Raw genomic sequence first — 24808 nt, forward strand, 5'->3', positions numbered from 1 at the left:
GGTAAAGAGAAAGCTTTTGCTGTTGAGCTGTCTGTAGGCAGCACAGTGGATCATTTCAACAGGATTCACTGGCAAAGTCAACTGATGATGGTGATGATGATGATGAAATGTAAGATGCCAGGAACCTCACAGGAGACACACCATGATGGCTAGTGAGGGCAGGATGAATTCTAGGAGAAAAATGACCCACCAGCATCCTCTTTAGTGCCTAAGAATAGACTTCACCACCAGTCCAGTTTTATGGAGCTGCTAGGAAAACCCAGACTCAGTGATTAAACCCCAGGTCCACCTCTAAACCAGGGGTGGGCAAACTCTAGCCCCTGGGTTTGTCAGCTGTTTTGTGATCCAGGTGGTGGTTTTCGTCAAGTTTTGTTGAAACACAGCTATGCCTACTTGTTTACTTTCTTCTATGACTGCTTTCTCGGCACAACTGCAGAGCTGAACAGCTGTGACAGAGGCCGTATGGCCTGCAAGGATTCAAGTATTTACCCTGTGGCCTCCTCCAGAGAAGGCATGCTGACCCCTGTCCCAGACCACCCTTCCATTCTCCAGTGGCTCTCAGGACCTCATTGGCTCACCACACTCTCCTTCCCCCCCGGTTCTCTGTTCCACCACGCTCTTGTCTTAATGTCACCAAAACTCACGCAAAGAGAAAGAATATTCTTCGTTAAGAAGCTGTTTCATTACTAAGGGGAAAATTCAAAACAACCTCCCTGCACATCAAAACCAAATCAAACATGAAGTTGTCGTTCCAGGGCTGAATTCATAACCTGATGAAGTTTAGGCAGCTCAGCTTCAGTTATCTGAATGTGAAACCTGGCAGCCTGTAATTAGGAGAGTCTGTGGGTCTTGAGCGCTCGTATGTTGCGTTTTCTCCCCGAGCCAGCGCCGTTCCCGGGAGCTCACCTTTAACATCATTAAAGCTCGATTCTGAAAACCCTTCGCTGAGGTCAATCAGGGTCCCCTCGGACTTGCACCGCGGGAGGCCGCTAGAGTTGGCAGCCCGGATGCGCTGAGCCGCCATTCTGAAACGCTTTTCCCCAGGCGGATGGGCTAAGGTTTCATATTTCTCCCTCCAGTTATTCCAGCGAGCGTGGAAGCTGCTGTCTCAGGCAACCATGCTGCACGACGGTGTCAGCTTGGCAATGTGCTTCTTCCTGTGAGGGGTGGAAGAGAAAGAGAAATTTCCCTGGAGCAAGTGAAAAGACACGGATTTAAAGAGCAAATCAACAGCAAGAGGGAATCCTCGTTCTTCCAGAGGCCGTGTCATTTTTCCTGGCCCAAGAGAACACAGCAGGGCTCAGGCTCCAGCTTCTGTGCCCCCCTTATGCCTGTCTCATGGGTCTCTGCGTGCACACAGTCCCAGCAGTGTTCCCTGGCCTGCTCTGTGCACCCCCTCTTGCTGGGGGGCCACAATGAGGTTTGTGAAATCTGCTCGAGCACCTGGCCGGCCCATTCATTATAGCCAAAGAGAAGGACAAAACTGCATCTGTCCACGCTGCTGGTTCCAGGGCTCGGGGAAGGGGGCCTAGAGCTCAGTGTGTGCAGAAAGTGGCTGGTCCCCTTGACTCCAGCCCCGGGCGGGCCGTGCTCCGCATCACAGCAGTGGTTGTGAAGGCCCCGCTCCCTGCCCAGACACTTCCCTAGATCCTCCCTGGACCCCCAAATAAACACAACACAACACACACGTGGGCACCTGTGCAGGCAAGGTGTTCTCGTGTGACTTCTGCAGACGGAACGCGCTGCATTCACTGAGTCCCCATGCTGATGGCACACCGGGAGAGGAAGATTTTGTGGGAAAGAACACAGCTTCCCTTCGGAAGCCTCGGTTTTCCTGGAAAGGGGCACCCAGGTGTGTGTATGTGTGTGTGTGTGTGGCAGGGGAGGGGGTGGTGGTTGGAGATGAACAAGGCAACTGGACCAACGGACAGGAAAGGACCATCCAGGAGTCAACGTCAGAGCAGGGAAGGTCACACGCTCTCCCAGAGCAGACCTGGGCCGATGTTGCTCCGGCTGGCCACGGGCGACCACCGCACTCAGCTCAGCGGGCAACCAAGGGCAAGTGAATTTCACCCAGTAGAGCTGGGTTCACGAACCCTGGCCGCAGGGCCCCTGTTCCTGGATTGCTCCGTGCACAGACAGCGGGAGATGCATCGTCTTGACGCAGGAGGGTCGCCCTTACTCATGAGCGGGACCTGGAGCCCCAGCACCGCCCAGCGCAGCGATGCTGCAGTGGGCAGGACGGAGCCTGGCCCCAGGCTCTGTGTGCAGCAGGCAGCCCCAGATTGCATGTGTGCTGTCTGCTGGGGAGCAGCCCGTGTTGAGCACCTCACACGAGGTTCGCTTTCATGTTGGTAACGTGGGACAGGGAGAGTGCTGTCCTGATTTGTCTGAAGGAGAGAGAGATAACATGGGGAAGGTGCTGAGAATGAGGGGCCGGACCCCGTGACTCCTGGACCCCCTGCCTCGGCCTCCATAGCCCCCATCAGCAGCCCCAGTCCTGGCTCTGAGTGACCCACGGGCAGTGGCTCAAGGGCACAGTCCGGGCCGTCTCAAAGGATGCCACATTCCTGCACCCTGGGGAGAAGGCTGGCTGTGGGCTGAATGCATCTCCTTTGTCAGAGCTCTGCCACTCTGGAGGGATATCTAGAGATGAGAAGGGGAGGAGGGGATGGGGTGAGGTTAGATAAATCGGATGGAATCAGTGCCCTTACAGAAGGAGACCCCAGAGAGCTTGCCTCTCTCTCTCTGCTGCCTGCCGGGTGAGGTGAGGACACAGCGAGAAGACAGCCAGGAATGGGGCCCTTAACCCAAGATCCGGGGCCGGGGGCGGGGCGTGCGTGTGCACAAGGGGCAGGTCAGGAGCGGCCGGCTCCCCTGGGGGACACTTTCCCTAAAAGCAGGCCCAACCTGAGCCCAGACTGTGGTCCCTCCCACCCGCCTCCCATCCTGGTGTCCTGCAGCCTCCAGAGTTGCCCCATCTCACACACACAAAGCGGCACTCACAGGCACGCCAGATATTTGAAGGATGACAGGGTGAAGCACCTGGACGGTTTCCCTGATCAAGTGGCTCCCACATGACTTCCATTCCTTCCCTGTGATGTTACAACTGACCACGTGCTCGGACCCCCCTGGCCCATGCCCGGGTTCCTCTCTGTGGAGAACTGAGCTGGGCCTCCACAAGAGAGGACGGTGGCAGGGACCTGGACTAGAAGCAGGAGGGCCTGAGCCAGTCCCGGGATTGGTCTCCTGCCCCCCTGCCCGCCCCCAACCCAGAGGTGGGGACACAGCCCCACTTCCCCATCAGCCACGGAGGCCACACAACTGTGCAGAGGCCGTCGGAGCCGGACCGGATGGCCGGTGACCAGGCAGCCTAGGGCCCTGAGATGAGAGGACGTGAAAACATTTTGGATCCAAAAGTCAAAGCCTCATTTCCTGGAGGGAATCAACGCGGAGGATGAAATGGGATTTGTGGGCGGGCGGATTGGTGCGGGGAGAACTCTGTGATGGTTCTGCGCCCATAACCTGTGTTTGACAGGTGGGCTTTTTTCAAACTAAGGACAATTCCTACCTGGATTCCCGGCCTCTTGGGGAAGCAGCAACAGGGAAAGGAGGTGGGGGTTGGTTAAAGCCAGGAGATGCCATCAGCTGTGGAACCTGCCAGCCCTCCCCCCGGGGCTAGGCTGCTCCCAGGACTCAGCAGCACCAGGGACGGCGCTCGGGGTCACGCTCATAGTCGGACGTACTTCCTGCCCTACGCCCCCCAGTCCAATGCCCCTCCCACCCACAGGCTCCTGGTCAGGACCCAGGAACTTCAGCAGCGGTGTGCTCCTGGAAACAGGATCCCTGGGGCTCCCCAGGGCAGTTCACCCTGACCAAGCTTTGAGAGATCAGGATGAAAGAGGAGCTGCCCCCACCCCCTGCCTTCCCTCACCTCCCTTTTGGAGCATCACTGAGCCGCCGTTCACATCTGGGGAAGCATCTAGAGGACGGAATAAATAAAAGTGAGGATGGGCTCAGTCATGAGGCCTTACTGCTTCCGAGGACCCCAGGGCCTGCGGGACCGGTGAGGGTCCCCAGAGGCAGGCTGGCTGCCCAGAGTAGGGGAAGGGGCCCAGGGTTATGAAGTGCAAGGAATCAGTGCCAGGCAGAGCAGGGCCCATGAGTCTGAGGGACACGGCGCCTGAGCACCGCAGGAGGGGCAGGGCAGGGGCCAGTCTCGGCCCTGGACGCCACGGGAAAGCCACCGAAGCTTTCTGATCCAGAAAGATGACTTCGGCTGCTGATGACACGGCTGGAAGCACCAATGCTGTTTTGTCTTTGAAGACTGCTGACACAGTTTAGGAGAAGCCAGCGACAGACGCAAGTGGACTTGGCAACAGAGAGGGGATATCAGACAAGCCCCACCCCCTCAGAACCCTGCGCAGACGCCATGTCCTCGACAGAGGAGCTGGAGGAAGTCTGGATGGGCTTTTACACAGGGCTGGGAGACTGGTGGCCAGAAAGTCAGCTGAGGCCCAAAGAGGACACACGGCCTCGTGGGAGCAGCCAAGAAAAGCAGAGATTTAAGAGTGATCGGATTCCCGCAGCCCCTGTCGCTGCCAAGAAGGCAGTTGATGGGGAACCAGGGCCTCAGGGTGGGCAGGAGAGCAAACCACAGAACACTCCTGGGAGCTGGGGAGGCTGATCCCTGTTTCTGTTGTGTTATCGATGGCAGATACAGCCATGGCCCCGAGCCAGTGCAGGCAGAAAGCGTGCCGGCAGTTACAGTAAGAGACCTGTGGTCCTTGTAAAGTACAGACACCCCTCACTGCGGCTGCCGTGGAAGGAACCTGGAAGCCACCAACTGTGTGGTCCTCACATCGTCACCACGTACCAGCCAGAGCTGAGGACTGAGGCCTGATTCCCCAATGACCAGGAGCCTCGTTCACAGGAGGATGAACGCGCTCATTCACGCCCTTCCTTGGGACCGGGGCCCTTTGGTCCGTGGTGCTCAATGCCCCATGGAAAGCCCGGAAAGGCTACTTTCCCCAGGGCAGTCCTGACATCCACCCCAGACACCAGCCTTCACCTCGGGGATGTTACTTCACAGCAGAGAAAGAGCTGGGCTGGGCCACGCCTGTTGGGTGTGTCCTCCCGGCACCTCCCGACCTGACACTGTCAGGGTGAGGGTTCACGGTGAGGCTCTGAAACTCCTCCTCCAGAGATGCCTGGAGGCACTCCCCCACCCCACCCAGCCAGGAGGGCTCCAGGAGGTTCGGCTGCAAAAACGCTCCCTGCTTCCCACCTGCCTAACACTACAGCTCACTTTATTGCTCCTGGCTGTCAGACCCCTGATTACTGCCCTGGTCCAATCCATGAAAATGAAATGAAATGGAAATGGGCTCGGTCGTGTCCGACTCTTTGCGACCCCATGGACTGTAGCCCGCCAGGCTCTGTCAGTGGGATTCTCCAGGCAAGAATACTGAGAGTGGGTTGCCATGCCCTTTCTCCAGAGGATCTTCCTGATCCAGGAATCGGACCCAGCTCTCCTGAATTATAAGGGGATTCTTGACCATCTGAGCCACCAGGGAAGCCCATGCCCTTAATTTTCTCAAAGGTCCCTCCAGCTCAAACTGCACCCCCCAACCCGCACCCCGCCGGGTGTGGTTTGCTGCATTTAAAACTTCGAAGGTGGACTCCCCGCCCTGGTACTCAGAGCACCCGCATCGTGCAGCTCACCTGGGCTCACCTGGGCATCCGGGTTTACTCACCTCCACCCCGCGTGAACCGGGGACCACTCCTCCGCCCACCCTGCATGTCCTTTGCACCTTCTGCCCCTGGAGCCCGCTCGGTACCCTCCCCCGTGCCTCCTGGAAACTGTCTTCTCTCTCCCCACCCTCCTAGGGCTCCACCCTCCTCTCCACGGCCCTGCGAGCTGACTCACAGGCTGGCCTCAGCCCTGTAACCAGCAGAGGAGTTCTGCTCCTCTCTCCTGGAGGAGCCTCCGATTCAAGTGGCCCAAGGTCAAGAGCCACGCCCCCTGAATTAGTCCTTGCTTTATTCAAATAATAATAATAATAAGGTGGGGGTAAATGGCCTGGTGCTCTGATCTGCTTGGCAGTGAGTTCACCAAGGCTCATCAACACTGTATTTTACCATCTGTTATACTATTCCCAGGGCATCCCTGGTGGCTCAGCTGGTGAAGAATCCGCCTGCAATGTGGGAGACCTGGGTTTAATCCCTGGGTCGGGAAGATCCCCTGGAGAAGCGATAGGCTACCCACTCCAGTATTCTTGGGCTTCCCTTGTGGCTCAGCTGGTGAAGAATCCGCCTGCAATGTGGGAGACCTGGGTTTGATCTCTGGATTGGGAAGATCCCCTGGAGAAGGGAATGGCTACCCACTTCAGTATTCTGGCCTGGAGAATTCCATGGACTGTATAGTCCATGGAGTCACAAAGAGTTGGACATGACTGAGCGACTTTCACTTTTCATACTATTACTATATATTACTATACATTATGCTTTCTCTCCCTTTTTTTTTTTTTACCATTTCTCTACTTTATTATTTTTTATCATTATTATTTTCCTTATGTATTCCTTTTACTATTATCTTATTTAGGCATGTGTTTGAAAATGTCCCAAATGAAACATTTTATAAAATTAGGGAAGTAATATTAGGAAGCCTCCATCATTCGCCTCTCCAGGAGGGATGTGTCAGGAATGAAGGTTTGAATATATGTGTGTTTGTGTCTCTTTGAAAGAGAAAGCCTCTAAGGAGCGCTAAACGCCCAGGTGGTCTCGCAGCACAGCTGGACATGGCGGGGTTCCCGCTCGGTTGACAAGTGGCCCCAAACTCCAGACGAGGCCACCAGGGGCTCCCCTCAGGACTAGCAGGCATCCTGTACCCTCCCAGTCCAAACCCAACTCCGGGTTTGTGCCAAACCTCCTCCCCAAAGCCGCTACCTTTAGTCAACAGGAGAAGGGCTCACTCAACCAGCCCCAAAGCCCCTGTCACTCCCCAGGGCCGTCCCTCCCCCTGCTCACACCCCACCCCACCCCCGGAAGCTCCGGCCACCATCCCCCTTCAACTCAATACCGTGGTTGGCTCCTTTCCATCAGATCTAACACTTCCAGCTCTGCGCTCCCGTAATCCACCCCTCCATCAGCAGTCAGGACTTCCTTCAAAACAGTTAGTCGGGGCTCTGCTCAAAACCCTCCAAAGCTTCTCAGGCCTTCCTTCATGCTCGCAGTGACCTTGTGGGCCCCGCTGGCTTTCTGGTCCTTTTCTTGTTCTCTCCCTCCCATCCCAGGGCCTGTGTACATGCTGTCCCTGCATCCTGGCGGGCCCCTGCCGAGTATTCGCCAGGCTGGACCCCTCACTGCAGTCAGGGGTCTGTGACACCCCACTCTCTACTCTCCTTATCAACACCAGATAAAGCCCATGCTCTTCCGTTTCCAGCCTGATTTCTCCAAGACAATGTAAAGCTCTCTGAGGCCCCCTGGGTTGTGATAAGCCAGTACAGAGCAAGCTCTCAAATATAAATGAGTGAATGAATTATGTTTAAATAAAGAATACAGCGTTGGAGCTCTTTGGCAGGTAAAGAACCTGCCTGCCAATGCAGGAGAGGCAGGTTTGATCCCTGGGTCAGGAAGAGCCCCTGGAGGAGGAAATGGCAACCCACTCCAGTATTCTTGCCTGGAGAATCCCACGAAGAGAGGAGCCTGGCTGGCTATGATCCACGGGGTCGCAAAGAGTCGGACAGGACTGAGCAACTAAGCACACAACCTGGGATAGTATCCTTTGAAAGTCCCAATCCCCAACAAGGGTTAAGTGGCCCCTGCACATATGTGAAAGTGATAGTTGCTCTGTGTCCGACTCTTTGGGACCCCATGGACTGTAGCCCACCAGGTTCCTCTGTCCATGGGATTCTCCAGGCAAGGATACTGGAGTGGGTTGCCATTTCCTTCTCCATGGTATCTTCCTGACTCAGGGATCACCCCCACAAGGTAGAAGTCAGGTCTGAGAGTCAGGAGGGAGCATTAAAGCTTACTAATGTCTGACTCACAATTAATGAGGTTTCCTTTTCTTTATATACAGGCCAATTCATTCAGAGAGAAAGGAGCCCGCTGCCAGCTCCCTCCCTGGTAACTAGGGGGCTGGCCTCTGGACGGCCAACACCTTTGTACAAGGACACAATTATTTACAGATGCTGGTGGCACAGTCAGGAACCCACACATAGCTGCTCAGCTACCCCAGGGTACTCATCACTCCCAGGATCCTGGCATCCCAGAATACTACTGTGGGGGCCTATGTGCCAACATTCTGCCCGACGAACAATTAAAAAGTGAAACAAAGTGGGGTTCCCTGGTGGTGCCACGGTAAAGACTTTGCCTGCCAATGCAGGAAACACAGGTTCGATTCCTGATCAAGGAAGATCCCCTAAGCGGTGGAGCAACTAAGCCCAGAACGACGGAGCCTGGGCCCTAGAGCCCAGGAACTGCAACGGCTGAGCCCACGTGCCTCGCCTACTGAAGTCCCCAAGGCCTAGAGCGTATGCTCTGCAACAAGAAGAGCCACAGTGAGAAACCTGGGCACCACAACCAGAGGAAAGCCCGCGCAGCGACAAAGACCCAGCACAGCCAAAAAATAAATCAATGAAATAAAATTATACAGAAGTGCAACAAAAACCAACCAGGAAAAAGGACAGAAGCATCTGTGGCGTGCAGACGCCCTACAGTCGGGACCCCAGTGTGTGCACCAGCCAAGCACTGGGCCCGCTGGGTGACCCGGCCCGGGAAGGCACATGAGGCAGGCGCTGGGCCTGGACCCCTGCTGCGGGAGGTCCCGGGCGCCAAGACGGCCCTCGGCCTCCCCTGGGTGGATTCCCGTCATGCCTTGTTTTTAAGATGACTCACTCTCCACATCGGATTTTAATTTCTGGAGTGGGAGTATCATGTGGATTTCATCAGATTTCCTCCGGCTGAAAAAGAAAGCACGAGTTTCGACCGGCTCCAGGGAGCCTCAGTCAGCAGGCTCTGTGGACACACACTTCATCCTGTCTGACACCACCTCCCCACCCCCCAACTCTCTGCCCAAGAAAGAGCGTGATCCCGAGGACTAAAGTCAACCAGGGCTACACTCCCTCCCTCCCCCAGGAGATCCGCTTCCATCGAGCAGCCAGAAGAAACCCAATCCCCGGGGCTGAGGCTGAGCCGGCTGCCGCAGAGAGGCCCACAGGCCCGGCCAAGGCTGTGGGGAGGAACCTAGCTTTATGGGTACCTCCCTGGGATGGAGGCAGAGCCCTGAGGGAAGCGGGCTGGGAGTGACCCAGCAGGCGAGTGTGAGCCCGTCTGCACGCCTGGAAACGTCTACAACAGCCTCTTCAACACCGTCTTCCCTCCAACGCCAACAGCCCGCCAACAGCCGGAGAGGGAGATGCATCCCCCAGCCTAAACAGCACCCTATCTCCCTCCGCCTCCTGACCTCCTGACCCTGACCTTGGCCAGTCTGGGCAACCAGCCCAGGTGAAAAGGCAGCACGTGACTGGTGTCCCTTCCTGGCTTCTGCTCTCTTGGCTGGGAACGCATGGGCTCCAGGTAGGAGAGCTCCGTCCTGCGCAGGGAAATTTGAACCTTCCCGCTACGGGGCGGGGCGCTTCCTCTCACCTTCAGAAACTTTCTGCGTCCTGCATGCACTTGGAGCGGAGATGAAGGACCACGCCGCTGCCCTCTGGTGTGGCCTGGAGAAGGGCTGCCTCCTCTGGGGGTGAAGCCCACGGTCCCATCAGAGAATCGGGACCACGGGGAGCCCAGCTGCTTGTTCCAGTGTCTGTCTACGACGTATTTTGCTTTGGTTCAACGAGGACCTTAACTTAGGAGATAAGCGTTGGGAGGGAGGTATCAGAGCACCCCGCAGCTGGCTGTCTGTGCAGAGTATTGAGGTTCGTGGGCAGAATCATCCGTCCTGGCCCCTGGGCACCTCCCGAGCAGGGGACTACATCTCCTGGGTGAACAGCTGCTGAGAGCTGCACCTGCTTCTAGAACAGGCTCTGTGCACACTGGGCTGGCAATTGTCCATGTTCAAGGCCTAACTCTGTTCACCCAAAGCTGGTGATCAAGTTCAACCCCACATGGGCTCCACGGGGTGCACGGGAGGGACCTCGCTGTTGTGGGCACCACTTCCCAACTGCTGCTTTTATGGTGTCAAGTGTGACGGCTGGAAGGACCCAGCCTGAGGACCCAACGTTTCACCTAGTGCTCAGTCGTGTCCGACTCTTTGTGACCCCAGGGACTGTAGCCCACCAGGCTCCTCTGTCCATGGGATTTTCCAGGCAGGAATACTGGAATGGGTTGCCATTTCCTCCTCCAGGGGATCCTCCTGGCCCAGGGATCAAGCCTATGCCTCCTGCATTGGCAGGAGGATTCTTTACCACTGAGCTATGGGGGAAGCGCCAGTGTTTTCACTGGCCAGTGACAAAATAAGAAAATCTCAGTCTGGAGAACTGCGGGGTCATGGGCGAGGGTCACGGAGGGGAAGCGATGGCCAAGTGCCTCCCACTGCCTCTGCGTGGCCTGAGCTTCTTACTCCCTGGCCTCCTGCCTCCAGCCTCCTGGATGCCCAGCTGTGGAATTTTTCTTTGGGGCGGGCTGGACCAATGCCACCATTTCCTTGAGTCAAAACAACAATCTCAATCCCTTCAGGGGCTCCTACAGTCTGTAGAAGACATCGACACCTGGCTTGTCTTTCCAGACCCTCTATACACTAAGCCACCCTCCATATCTGTATCACACTCGCCTTTGTCTGCCCTGAGCTCAGCAAGCACAGCGACCGATTCTCCCGCTTGGCTCTAAACATCCCTTGACCACCTTGCAATCTCAAGCTTCCATCTCTCTTTCCACCCCATGGACTTAAAAGACCCAAGGCAACCCCCAGTTTCTGCTCTGTTAAAACCTACCCATCTGAGAGGACCCTCGTCATATGGTGCTTTGGAAGACAGAATTCCACCTTTTCTCTGAGCTCTCTTGGGCTTTATCCGTCATCTTGTCTGGGCACTTACTGCTTTCACTCTGGGCATCAGAGCTGTGATCCCGCACACGATTTCATAGTTTCTAGACAGCTACCCTCATGTCCTCGGAAGCCAACTGGATACCTGGCTCCTCTGTAATCGTCCAGCATCAAGCACACGGGCCTGGCCCCAGCTGGGGTTTGGTCCATCTGCTGAACAGACAAATGCTTCATTCAAACATTCGTTCAGCATCACGGTGCATCGGGGGACCACCAAAGTCACAAGCGGATGGAGATCCAGTCTCTTCCCTTGACTGCTCATCACTTAGCTGGCGTGACAACGTGCAAGAAACTGACACCGAGGGGAGGGGAGGGCTGAGGTCCGCCCCACGCCTTCTGAGCCTGCACGGGACGAGAAGCCTGCCTGCCTTGGATTGCCAGCACACTGCGTGTGGCACACGGACACCCTCTACCCGCCCGCCCTCCTGTGCCATCACCCCACTGCTGACGACCGCAGGGAGTTCAAAGAGGACCCGACCTGTGCATGTCGAGTGCTCCCCAGGCACGGGGTTTAGCTGGTCTGTTGGGGTGGGGTTGCCCCCACTGAGTCACATGGGAAGAGCTGCGGCAGACCGGCTGGGAAGTAAAATCTTGTGATCAGCCCAGGCTAGAAAAACTTCCCCACTCTGGTACCCAGCCAGCGACGAGAAAGAAAAGGCGTGATTATCTCTGAAGATGTTATAACAGAGATGAGAAGAGAGGCCCATTCACTTGATGGGCCGGAGGGAGGGGAGACTCGGATTCTTGACTCTCATCTGACACGGTCAATCAAACTGCAAAACATCAGCGCTGGGAGGACTTGTGGTTTCCAAGCATTAGTCTCTGATTTACTGCTTTCCTTTAAAAAAAATCAAATTATTTAACGCTTCTCTTTAAACCAATCTACTTTCTAACAACGTAAGCTTATTCAAAAAAGTTATTTTAAAGGCAGCTTTCTATAGCTTTAAAAAGGAAGTTTCTAGATTTTTTTCCTTTTTTTAAAAAAAGTCTTCCTTAGACTGAAAAATCTTTTCTAGTATATATTAACTTAAAACATTTTTTAAAAGCAAAGGGATGGGAGTGGGAGGAGGGTGATGAGCAGGCAGAAAACAAAGCCACACCCACCAGGAGGCACCACTCAAAACAACCAGCAAATACAGAGCAGGGCTGACACTAACCCCACAGAGCCTGTCCGTGAGCCTGGGAAGAGAGGGCTGACTCCTGAGGACGAGGGGCTTACTGCTGCCCCTCAGCTAGGCCCTCCCCAGCATCGAAGGGAACTGTGTCAGTTTCATTCACCCGCTTGTCTAAGATCCAGCATCTGGCATAGTAAGCAACAGATGAAACTCAGGGAATGAATGAATTTCTTTACAGAAAACCTGCCGTGTCCATGGCTAGTTGAGATATCCTGGGCAATAAACCAATCACCAATCTCGACCCTTCATCGGTATTTATTAGGGGAAGGAGAGAGGACAGGACTCTTATTCCTGCTCCCCTTCCACTGCCCCTCAGCCTCTCTGTCCTTAGGAGAGCAAAGCTGTAGGCCGAGCGACTTCTGCATGGTGGTGTTTACAGTGATACCAGAGTGCTGCTGTTGTTCAGCTGCTTGCTCGGCCATGTCTGACTCCCTGTGACCCCACGGACTGCAGCACGCCAGGCCTTCCTGCCCATCACCGACTCCCGGAGTTCGCTCAAGTGTACATCCATTGAGTCGGTGATGCCATTCAACCGTCTCATCCTCTGCCACCCCCTTCTCCTTTGGCAGGTATGGAAACAATTAACATGTGGCCTGAGGGTGTTCTAACTCCAGCCTGGGTTTATGCAGCTGTTAAAATTAATTTTCTAATACTGAAAAGAATGGAAAATCCACACAATAGAACTTTGAGAAAAATGAAACCCACAAATATGACAATAATTTGTTCTTAGAAATGTGTATTTGCTAGAAAAAGAAGAGTCAATTTCACACTGAATGCCGACAGTGATTATGTCCATGTGGCAAGCGTATGGATCCTTTAGTTCTTTTTCTCTAAATTTTCTACTTTTTGTAATTAAAACACACACACATTTTATAAAATAAATTTCCATCCTCCATCCCAAACACCATGATTCCAGCAGGTCATTTCCAGCCTTGCAAGACCATTTTCTAAGTATGTATAACAACAGTATGCCATCTGCCAAGCTGATTACACTTTCAGACACTTGACTGAGCATCTAGAATGATGCATTCATTAATCCCCATGGATCTAAAGCCAGCCTTCCCAATTCTAGCTCCATGAGTTCCTGTTCCTCCTGGCCTCATGATTCTACCATCTAGGAAACACAGGCTATCTGATTTGCGATAGTGTGATTTATTTTATATACATATGGGCTTCCCTGGCGACTCAGCGGTAAAGAATCTGCCTGCCAATGCAGGAGACGCAGGTTCGATCCCTGAGTCGGGAAGATCCCTTGGAGAAGATAATGGCAACCTGCTCCAGTATTCTTGCCTGGAGAATCCCACCAGAGGAGTCTGGGGGGCTATAGTCCATGGGGTCACAGAGTCGGGGCGTGACTGAGCAACTAACACTTTCCCTTTCTCCATAAGCTGTCTGTAAAAACCCAAGGCTGGAGTTCTGAAGGCTTCAGGGCTGGTGACCAAGTGGAGATTTGGGGAGGGGGTGCTAGGAGAGGGAGGGGAAGCCCTGCCTCCTTTTCCATACCTTGCTTTAGGCAGCTCTTCTGTCTGATGTTCCTGAATTATATCCTATTCACCCTGTTGGTAAAATGTTTGAGTTCCATGAGCCTCTCTGGCAAATTAATCAGACCCAAGGAGGGGGTCATGGGAAACTGCAATCTACAGCCAGCTGGTCAGAAGCACACGTGACAACCTGGACCTGTGATGGGCATCTGCAGTGGGGTGGTGGCAGCAGTCTTGTGGGATGAGCCCTCGGCCTGGGGGACCTGAGCTCATCTCCAGGTAGAGAGTGTCTGAATTGAGCTGCACTGCAGGACTCCCAGCCCAAGTCTGGGAACTGGTGGTGGGTGGGGGAAGTCCCCACATGCATTGGAACCACTCATTCCCGATGGGGAGTCATCAGCAAAGACACTGCACAAAGGAGCTTGGGCTGCACAATGTCCTTGGGCACGAAGGACTCACCAAGCTTGTCTCCAGGTCTGTGGAGGGGGGAGCACCCTGACCTGCGGTTGCCCACAGGCTCCCCGCTTTCTGCGGCTATACACGGCAGGGTGGTGGCCGTCTTTATCCCTAATCTCCAGACTTTGGATCATTTTCTTAAGATGAATTTCTAGTAGAGTATGAAGCGTTGCCAAACTCTTTCCTGGAAAGCTGTAGAGAGCTACCCTCCCAACAGCAGCAGACATTCCTTCCCAGCCTTCTGACGGAGGTTCAAGAAAAGCTTCGCTTATCTGACAACGGGGCAATGAAATACCAAGTTTAACTCCACATTCCTTCGAAACCGTCCATCAGAAAATGTTCAAATGTTGATTACATCTTGTTTGCTGCTTCACGACTATCATTACGCATCCTTTGCTCGATTAGACTGTAAAATTTCATTTGTTGTCGTCCAGTTGCATCAGAATTTTATGACCCCAGGGACGGTAGCCCTTCAGGCTCCTCTGTCCATGGGATTTCCCAGGCAAGAATACTGGAGTGTGTTGCCACTTTCTTCTCCAGGAAATGTCCTATCAGTTACAAATATCTTCCCCACTGTTGCTCACACACATGAATCCATTTGCTAGCTGAATGAAGTCTCAATTATCTAACCCTGTCAATCTTTCCTTTGTGATTTCACACTGAAGCACAGAAAAGCCTCCCCCCTTGAAAAACTTGATAAACATTCACATCTATTTTCCTCTATTAAAAAAAAAAATGGCGTGTGGACTGACATTAATGTACAAAAAATTTATTTGGCTGCTCAGAGAGGAACTTCACAAAATTAATTAGCAAACAGCTAGGCAATTACCCGTTCACCGGCTCCTGCACAATCTGTCCTCTCCGTGATGTCACTTGGTGCTTTTTAAATGTGTATAGATACCAAGGTTTGAATCCACCCTATTCTGTGTCGTGAGTCTGCCTATTTTTATCACAACACCAGCCTTATGTAACTCCCAGAGTTCTACCACAGTTGGCCATCCGGGAGGACTAGCCTCCACGACTCGTTCTATTTCAAAGCCTCCTATCAGTTATTTTTACCTATTTTTCCTTCTTCCAAATGAACTTCAGAATAATTTAGTAATATGTCTCTCCCACCTTTTCATTCCTTCAAAAAAAATTAACCCCACTGGGTTTTGTTTTTTGCTGGCATGGCACTGGTGAGACCTGAAACCTTTTTACTATTTTATCTTTTCCTCCAGAAATATGGTGGGTCTGTTTATTTAAAAATGAGTGCCAGAACAGTGTGTATGTGTGTGTGTGTGTGTGTGTGTGTGTGTGTGTGTGTGCACGTGTGTGTGCAGTTGCTCAGTCATGTCTGGCTGTTTCTCACCCCATAGACTGTAGCCCACCAGACTCCTCCATCCATGGGCATCTCCAAGTAAGAATGCTGGAGTGGGTTGCCATTTTCTTCTCCAGGGGATCTTCCCGACCCAGGGATCAAACCCCGGTTTCCTGCACTGCAGGCAGATTCTTTACCATCTGAGCCACCAGGGAAGCCCAAGGAAGCCCAGCTGGTTTATAGCTGCTGCTGCTGCTAAGTCACTTCAGTCATGTCCGACTCTGCATGACCCCATAGATGGCAGCCCATCAGGCTCCCCCGTCCCTGGGATTCTCCAGGCAAGAACACTGGAGTGGGTTGCCATTTCCTTCTCCAATGCATGAAAGTGAAAAGTGAAAGTGAAGTTGCTCAGTCGTGTCCGACCCTTAGTGACCCCATGGACTGCAGCCCACCAGGCGCCTCCGTCCATGGGATTTTCCAGGCAAGAGTACTGGAGTGGGGTGCCATTGCCTTTTCTGCTGGTTTATAGAGGCTTTATTAAATGAGGACACATACTTTCTTTATAAATTACTGATCACTTCATAAATTCTACCTCCACTGCTATTTATTACAACTGTGGGTTGTGTGTAGTAAAGGTTTAATATCACTGCACCTAACTTCCATTATTACCTTGAGCTATTTAAGGTCTAGCCACAGAGTTAAGGTCAGGCAATTGAGCAAGCATCTCTTAGCTAAAACCTAAAAACCACCAGGCCAGGGAGCGCAGTCCTGAGCAGTCACACATGTTCACACCTTTCTCCTACCCTCACATTATGAACTGAACTGTGTCCCCTGCCGACGATGCTGAAGTTCCAACCTCCGCTACCTGCCAACACAACCTTATCTGGAAACAAGGTCTTTGTAGATGACCGAGTTCAGATAAAGCAATGAGGGTGGGCCCCCATGCAATTTGACAGGCATACTTACAAAACGGGGACACTGGGCACAGAGGGAAGGTGGCGCGGAGACACGGGGAGGAGGTGGCCATCCAGAAGCCCAGGAGAGGGGCCCAGGACGCTTCTCCCTTGGGCCTCAGAAGGAGACAGCCCTGCCGCCACTGCAGCCCTGAGCCTCAGGTCTCCGGAGCCGCGAGAGACGGAAGCTCTGCTGTGCTGAGCCCAGTCCGCGGCAGTGTGCTCTGGCGGCCCCTGGAAGGTCACACAGCCTCCTGGGAGTGTGGACACAGATCCGCCGTCTCAGCCCCTCGTGCTCCTCAGCCGGCCTGGCCTCCCGCCTCCCGGGAATTCCTCTTTTCCAGCCCCGCTTGGTCCCAGCTGACACAACCGGAACTCAAGAAGCAAATGAATGTCCGGCCTCTGCAAAGTGTGGTCTTACCCCCACACTTCTGGAACATTCTTTCCTAAGATCCCAAACTCCCAGGCCATCAGCTGGAGTGCTGCTCACCCCACATTCCCGAAGGCGGAGTTGGACGTCGGCGGAGAATGACACCCACAGACCAGGAGTGCTTCTGCAGAAAACCTTGCCACCTCATGGGCCCTGCAGAGGCATTTCTTTGCAGCAACAAGTACGTGGGGGTTGGAAAACAAGCAAGTTTCACCACGATTCTGGAGCTCTCTGAACTTTTCCACTCACCGAGAACACAATGGAACCACCAGAAAATAGGGGTCGGGAGGAGGACAAAGCAGGTTGGTGTCCCCTAAACTAAGGGGAGACCCTCCCCACCAGAGGGCTCCATCTCCGTGATGTCAGGCTCCCTGTAGGGGAGTCCAGTCCGCCTGCAACAGGACGCGCACAAAATGAGCAAATCCTTAGTAACACAAAAGACACCCTTTGTAGTCACAGCACAGAGGCAAAACCTTGGCTAGAAATTTCCTGCAGCTGGTGGAAGCCGAGTGGGAAAGCAGCTGAGGGCAAGAGATTAGGCTTCAGGGGGCCCTGGGATCCCCCAGGGACATGGAGACAGAGTGGGCAAGACAGCACAGCTCAAAATACAGCGAAGGTGCGAGGGACCCGCTGTCGAGAAGAAAGGCCGGTGAGAACGACAGGCCCACAGGAACAGCAGCGGTCTGGAGGCCAGACAGGCCGGAGCACCGGCACTGAGGGGTGTGCTGTGTCTCCTGGCTTCTCTTGTACCTCAGTTGGTAAAGAATCTGCCTGCAGCACAGGAAACCCGGGTTTGATCTGGGTTTGGAAGATCCCCGGAGGAGGAAATGGCAACCCATTCCAGTATCCTTGCCTGGAAAATCTCATGGACACAGGAGCCTGGTGGGCCGCAGTCCATGCGGTTGCAGAGAGTCAGGCACGACTGAGCAGCTAACTTGCACTTGTGTCTCCTGGCACAAACTGAACCCCAGCTTCACTGATTCCTCAAGATGCAATCATTCTGGAAAAGACCAGGGCAGGGAAAAAGCTGTTCTGGAAACATCTGTTTCCAGACAAAAGCTCATCTTCTCCTGCGGGCCTGGGAGATACAGAGGCCGTCGGCCTCACCAAGGGGAAGACCCCATGGTCTGCACGCTCGGCACCCTGCCTCCAGCCTAGCTCTGTTCCCTGGCTCTGCTCGCTCCTCTAGCATGGGGCTTCCTCACCTGATCCTTTCCTCCTCCTCCTCCTCCTGGCCTGCAGCCGGGACTAAACCATACAAAGAAGGGAACATGAGGTTTTGGAGTCAGGCCTCAGTGTGACCAGCCGCTCTAGCTGTGTGCTCTTGGACACGTTACTTAGCCTCTCTGTGCCTCTATTTGTATCACCTGCAGCAGAAAGATGGTAAAATCTGGCTTGACACGTGAGCACATAGTAGGTGTTCAATGAGGACTGTTCTTAGTCGTCACTGTGCCTGGAGATGAAGGCCAGCTGGCCCAACAAGGATGTCTCGGAACAGCGACCTGCCAGGGGCTCAAACCCACGCACGGATTCTCTGCACTGGCACTCAGAGGCGCTGGCATGTACTCGAAACCGGTCACTACTTTCTCACCTTGATGAGCTCTCTTTACTCCGCTGTGTCACTTGGCTCCAGGTGGGGAAGCCTTCTGGCAAGCAGAACTCAACTGCTTGGCACCTCCCCTTCTCCATCTATAACACAGGGATGACACGCTCTCTGCCTCTTCCAAGTGTGTGGGTAAAGTCGGCTGGTTCATGCTGAGCGCTTACTAAGACCCAGCAGGCGCTCTGTCCCCAAGTCAGGGCTTCCTGCTCTTGATGCTAGAAACAATTTGGATGTGTGTGTGGTTGGGTGGGGCCTGGCTGGGGGGCAGGGGGTGCCCTACCCACTGCAGGACTTCCGGCAGCATCCTTGGCCCGAACACCCAGAAGCCGGGAGCATCTCCCCTGGACAACCCAACTCCAGGCACCACCATGTGTCCCCCGATATCACCCCTCTGAGAACCATCGTCCCTGGTGAGGGCTACTGTTATTAACGTCATTTATCCTCTTCCTTTACCATTTGGGGCTTCCCTTGTAGCTCACTCGGTAAAGAATCTGCCTGCAGTGTAGGTGACCTGGGTTCGATCCCTGGGTTGGGACGATCCCCTGGAGAAGGAAATGGCAACCCACTCCAGTATCCCTGCATAGAAAATCTCATGGACAGAGGAGCCTGGTGGGCTGCAGTCCACGAGGTCGCAAAGAGTCGGGCACGACTGAGTGACTAACACACTAACACACTTACCTTTAAATCTGAGCTGCCAGCTCGTGTGTTTCCACCTCTCCTTTCTGGCTCCTGCCCTTGCATTTCAGTCTCAACCTTCACCCCATGGCCACGCCTGGCACCCCTGGGCCCCAAGGGGCTCCCCTTGACAGTTTCCCCACCCTGGATGTCGATGACAACCACCTGGGGAGGCTCTGGACTAACACGGTCCCACCCAGAGATTCAGCAGCACGTTTTCAAAGTGCTCACGTGCCCCCAGTGCACACACAGGGCAGAGGGTCTCTGTGCAGCCTAGACTCACCTGCCAGTCAAAGAACCTACCACAGTCCTTCCCTTAGAACCCAGACCCCGATCGCTCAGCCTCCGCTGTGAATGGTGGCCCAAGGTCGCCCCCGCCAACCCCACATCCCGGCCTCCTCAGGCCCCAACCAAGCTCTCTCTCCCTATTCAGGACCTGGCCTTCTCCAAGGTCCTCCAGATCCCTCACTATCTGTACCGCCTTATTACTCAGAAGAAAGCCCACTTGCTCAACCCCCGAGATACCACTGGCTTCATCCGCCCCCCAACCCCAAGCCCCCAGCTGCAGGCCCTAACGACCAGCTGAAGGCCCCCTCCCCAGACTCTGCACGCTCAGCGAGGCATGCCGCTCACCTTTCCTGGAAGATGCTCTCTGACTCTTTTAAGCCTGACCGAACCCACCTACCCTTTAATAAATCCTCCCTGGGCCGCTCTGCTGTCACTGACGCTAACCCCGACTCCACCACAAAAGCACCCAAGGGCAGCAGCACTTTCTGGGTGTTACTCGCAAGGTCCTGAGTTTGCACACTCACGGCACTAAGTCCTGGGGGCAAGCTCTGCAGGCGCACACAAGGTCCACACAGGACCCTCAAGTGACTCCTTCCACGCGGGGCCCAAGCCCGCAGGGCAGGCGATGGCAGCTCTGCAAATCCGCCGGCCAGTGTGCCCGAAAGAGCATTTTGACCTTGAAGGGATCAAGGTGCGTTTTAACAGGTAAGTAAGGGCTGGAGGCCAGACAGACGGTCCATGAAGGAGCAGACTGAAGTGGCCCCAGGAATTCCAGCACCTTCGCGTAGCCTTCAACCCCGATTCCCGGTGTGGCTATTGCTGCCTGCAGAACAGATCCAACCACACGTCTCTGGGCCTGAGTCTGAAGTGAAGCAGATCACAGAAATACAAGGCCAAGCGCTGGAGAGAACTCCCTGTTACAGGAGGGCCCCAGGGGCAGGCAAGGTTTTATTTTTAGAAGCAGGACACATTCTTCAGAGGAAATCTTTGTGGAAACCTTGAGCCAAAACCTCGCCTAGGTGTCCTGGGGTCAGCGAGGGCCAGATGCGCGGGTTCCCAGGGCTGGTGTAAAAAATAACCACAAACTGGGTGGCTTAAAACCAAGAATCCATCCTCCCCCAGTCCTGGGTGCTGAAGGTCTGAATCAAGGTCTCTGCGGGCATGCTCCTGAAGAAGGCTCTGGGATGAGCGTGCTCTAGGCTCCTCCTGGCTTGTGGCTTCACGGGCAAGCCTTGTCCTTCCTTGGCTCGCAGGTGCCCCTGTCATCCCGTGGCCTTCTTCCCTGTGTGTACACACGGCCGTCTTCTGAGGACACCAGTCACGGGATTAGGGTCCACCCCTGGTGGCTCAGTGGCAAAGAATCTGCCTATCAATGCAGTTGCCATGGAAGATTCAGGTTTGATCCTTGGGTTGGGAAGATCCTCTGGAGAAGGGCATGGCAACCCACTCCAGTATTCTTGTCTGGAGAATCCCATGGGCAGAGGAGCCTGATGGGCTACAGTCCATGGGATTGCAAAGAGTCGGACATGACTGAGCGACTGGGCATATACATAGACTTCAAGTCAATTACATCTGCAAAGACCCCACTTCTAGATAAGGTCATACTCTGAGCTTTTGTTAGATGTGACTTTCTGAGGACACTCTGACCCTGGACATCGAGGAACGGGGGACAGGGTAGGGGCAGGAGGCCAGGGGAGTGGGAGGAGACAGGCTGGCTCCTGGCTAGGGCAGGCAGGAGCTGCCAGAGGTCTGAGGGGTGGCCAAAGTCCTTAAGCCAGCAGGCTGCCTTCTGAGTCAATGCCACGTCTGTGGTCACCAGCCCCTGCGCCCCGTGCTCCCCTACAACAGGACTGATCACTTGACCGTGACAGCTCTTTTAACTTCCTGCATCTCCAGCCAGGCCAAGAGCTCAGGGTCAGCAAGCACCTTCAGCCTCCCTGGCACACAGCATCACTCAGTAAGCAGTCCTTTTGCCAACCAAGGATTTGTGGGTTGCTCCCATCTCAGTGTATCTGTGGGCAGCCTCTCCCACCGGGACGTCTTGTGTTCCCAGCCCTCTTCACATCTGTCTAGTGTAGATTTCCGTCCTGAAAACTAGGTTATCAGCAGCGGCGTCCTCCTTAGTGTCGGTCACTAACGACGGGGGTCCTGAGCCTTGTCCTGCACTATGCTAGCTGCTATGTTAGAACACAGAGAGAAGCAAGAACAGCCTGCTGTAGAGGGCTCGCAGAAATGAGGAAGACGCAGACACTGAACTACAACAGAAATCACGATACAGGTTAAAACAGCCAACCGCGCCCACTACAGGTGGTTGAATGATGTCCCCCCAAAAAGGGGCGCTGGAATCCTAAACCATAGTACCTGTGAATTGACGTTTAGAAGCTGGGTCTCTGCGGATGTGATCAAGTTAAAATGAGGTTACACTGGTTTAGGGCAGGCCCTAAATCCAATCTCTGGTGTCCCTGTAAGAAGAGGGACATTGGGATAAGGAGATACAGATACGCAAGGGGAAGATAACTGGGAAGATGGGACAGAGACTGGAGTGATGAAGCTCAAGCCGCTGGGCATGGAGATGGTGGGTGAATGTCCGGAGCTACAAGGAGGAGTCCTCAGGGGAAACCTGGCCCTGTAGATGTCTCATCTCAGACCTGCGGCCTCCAGGCTCGAGAGAACCCACTTCCTCTGCTCTAAGCCAGGATGCTTATGGTCACTTGTTATGCAGCCTTGAAAAAAGTGCGGGCAGACCCCTGAGACACGCACGTTCAGTGCTAGACCGCCGCAATAAAGCCAGGACAAAGCAAGGGGGCTTCCCCGCTGGCTCAGCGGTGTATAGTCCGCCTGCCAATGCAGGAGACATGGGCTCAATCCCGGATCCGGGAAGATCGCACATGCCGCGGGGCAATTAAGCCCGTGTGCCACAACTCTAGAGCCTGTGCTCTGGGCCCTGGGAACCGGAACCACTGAAGCCCGCGCATCCGAGAGCCCGCGAAGCCACCCCAATGAGAAACCCACGCATCGCAGCTAGAGAGCAGCCCCCGCCTGCTGCAGCTACAGAGAACCACGCGCAGCAATGCAGACCCAGCACAGCCAGAATAAATAAATAAAATTATTATTATTAAAAAAAAAAACTTAAAAAAGATGAAGTAAGTCACGTGAATCAGGGTACCCCACCCCCAAACTGGTACCAGTCTGGTCCATGGCTTGTTAGGAACCAGGCTGCACAGCTGGTGAGCGGCAGGCAAGTGAGCAAAGCTTTATCAGTGTTTATAACCACGCCCCATCACTCGCATTACTGCCTGAGTGCTGCCTCCTGGCAGATCAGTGGCCGCGCTAGATTCTCATAGGAGCTTGAACCCTGAAGTGAACTGCGTGTGCGGGGGGTCTGGGTGGCTGGCTTCTTGTGAGACCCTTAACACCTGATGATCTGAGGTGGAGCTGTGACGTGCTTGAAAGTGAAGTCACTCAGCTGTGTGCAACCCTTTGCGACCCCATGGTCCAATCCATGAAAATGAAATGAAATGAAATTGAAATGGGCTCGGTCGTGTCCGACCCTTTGCGACCCCATGGACTGTAGCCCACCAGGCTCCTCTGTCCATGGGATTCTCCAGGGAAGAATACTGGAGTGGGTTGCCATGCCCTCCTCCAGGGGATCTTCCCGGCCCAGGGATTGAACCTGAGTGAGTATATGATAGTGCTTTCAAAAAAAAAAAATGTGCGTGCCTTAATTTTAAAAGACTTTTTATTGCTACAAAATGCTAACCATCACCTGAGCCTTCCCTGAACTGTCTTTTTGCCAAGGTCACATCAAAGATCACAGATCGTAGATGCTTAGAACGAATATAGTAGCTATTATTTGACATGTTTAAATATTTAATTTAAAAAGTAATAAAAAGTTAGAAATCAAGCATTACCGAAATGTAACAGAGACACAAAGTGAGGAACTGTTGCTGAAAAAAAGATGTCAAGAGACCTGGCTTGATGCAGGGTTGCCACAAATCGCTGTCACCCCCTGACCCTGCCGCCGTGAGGGCATTTGTTGGGTGCGTGTCAGGCGTTAGCATTCTCAGTGCTTCTGTGTTCACTGATTTACACGTGACAGCCACCCCATGACGCAGACATTATTCCCCCATCGAACAGTTGGGAAAACCGAGGTGCAAAGAAGCCAGGTCCCTGGTCCAAGGATCCCAGCTGGGTAGCTGCAGGGGGAGCCCATGAACCCAAGGCTAGTGTGAGACCAACACAAGGATGGCTGAGCTGGAGAGGCCCCTTTCTAGACAATTCCAGGACCACCTGTTCCTCCCCGCTGCCCACTGGGCCGACAGCAGCCTGGCTCCTAGAGACCAGAGCAGGACCCTCAAGCTGGGCTGCTGGGGCAGAGCTGACAGGATAGCCCAAATGTCCGCTTGGTGCTTTTTTTTTTTTTTTAAATCAATGCATACATTAGCAGGAGCTTCCCGAGTGGCTCAGATGGAAAAGAATCTGCCTGCAGTGCAGGAGACCAGGGTTCCAACCCTGGGTCAGAAAGATCGCCTGGAGAAGGAAATGGCAACCCACTTCAGCATTCTTGCCTGGAGAACCCCATAGACAGAGGAGCCTGGCGGGCTACAGTCTACAGGGTCGCAGAGAGTCGGACGCGACTGAGCCACTAACACACACACACACACATACACACAAACACTAGCAAGCCTGGTGTGAAACCACCCTGTTTGTCTGCAGAGCTTCTGCTACCCGTCTGTACAGGCAGAGATGAAACGGAACCCGACTGACCCAGCAGCTTTCCTGTGGAGAGACGGAGTGCCCCAGAGGCCTTGGAAGCCAGGCCCCTGGCCTTTTGATAATCGGCTAATTTCCTTCCAGTTCCGAGGGTGACGCAAGAGCTTGGCTGGTGGGGGGAAGATTGTGACCTGGAGCCAGAAGGCAGTTGGGGAGGAGCTTTCCTTTCGCCTCCCAGAGGGTGATTATTTTATATAGAAGGTCAGAAAAAGCATCGGGAAGAGAAAAGAATCACCCATGGGCAGAAGGGGCACAGCTCAGTTGATCCCATCCTCTGCTTTCTCTGCTCAGCGCTCGTACTCGGCTGTCTAGAGGATTCTCGGCAGCACCTTCGCCCTGCTGCCCCGCTCCACCCTTTCCCCTCCTCCTGGTCTACGGGAGGTCTCTGTGCTCAGTCCCACTGCGCCTGGGTTTGGACCGGAGCCCCGGGCAGCTCCAGACCCCCTCGCCTATGGCACCAGCCGCTGGCTCGAGCCCAGGGCTCCTGGCTGGCTGGCTGGTGCCAGCGCCTTTCTGCTTACAAACACCCTCCCTGGCTGCCCCCTCACTGCCCCCGAAGCTGCTCCCACCCCAAGGCCTGGACGCCCTGTTCTCATCGGAGTTGATAAGGCCACGGGAGTGCCAGGT

The 24808-nt window shown here is 54.2% G+C and overlaps 1 protein-coding gene across 5 annotated transcripts in view; it reads right to left on the reverse strand.

Moving 5' to 3' along the window:
- SH3BP4 (SH3 domain binding protein 4) overlaps positions 1-24808 on the reverse strand; it is a 99699-nt gene that overhangs the window by 20246 nt on the left and 54645 nt on the right. For 2 of the 5 annotated variants that reach the window (XM_018040868.1, XM_018040876.1), the window contains exon 3: positions 907-1157. In XM_018040868.1, coding sequence (XP_017896357.1) covers positions 907-1024 — 118 coding nt within the window. In that variant the 5' untranslated portion in view covers positions 1025-1157. Of the gene's footprint in view, positions 1-906; positions 1158-3934; positions 3986-5753; positions 5777-24808 lie in introns of those variants that run through there. The other 3 variants (XM_018040891.1, XM_018040883.1, XM_018040901.1) reach the window with 3 other exon arrangements.

This window comes from Capra hircus, chromosome 3, assembly GCF_001704415.2.
Source record: "Capra hircus breed San Clemente chromosome 3, ASM170441v1, whole genome shotgun sequence".
Lineage (NCBI taxonomy): Eukaryota > Metazoa > Chordata > Mammalia > Artiodactyla > Bovidae > Capra > Capra hircus.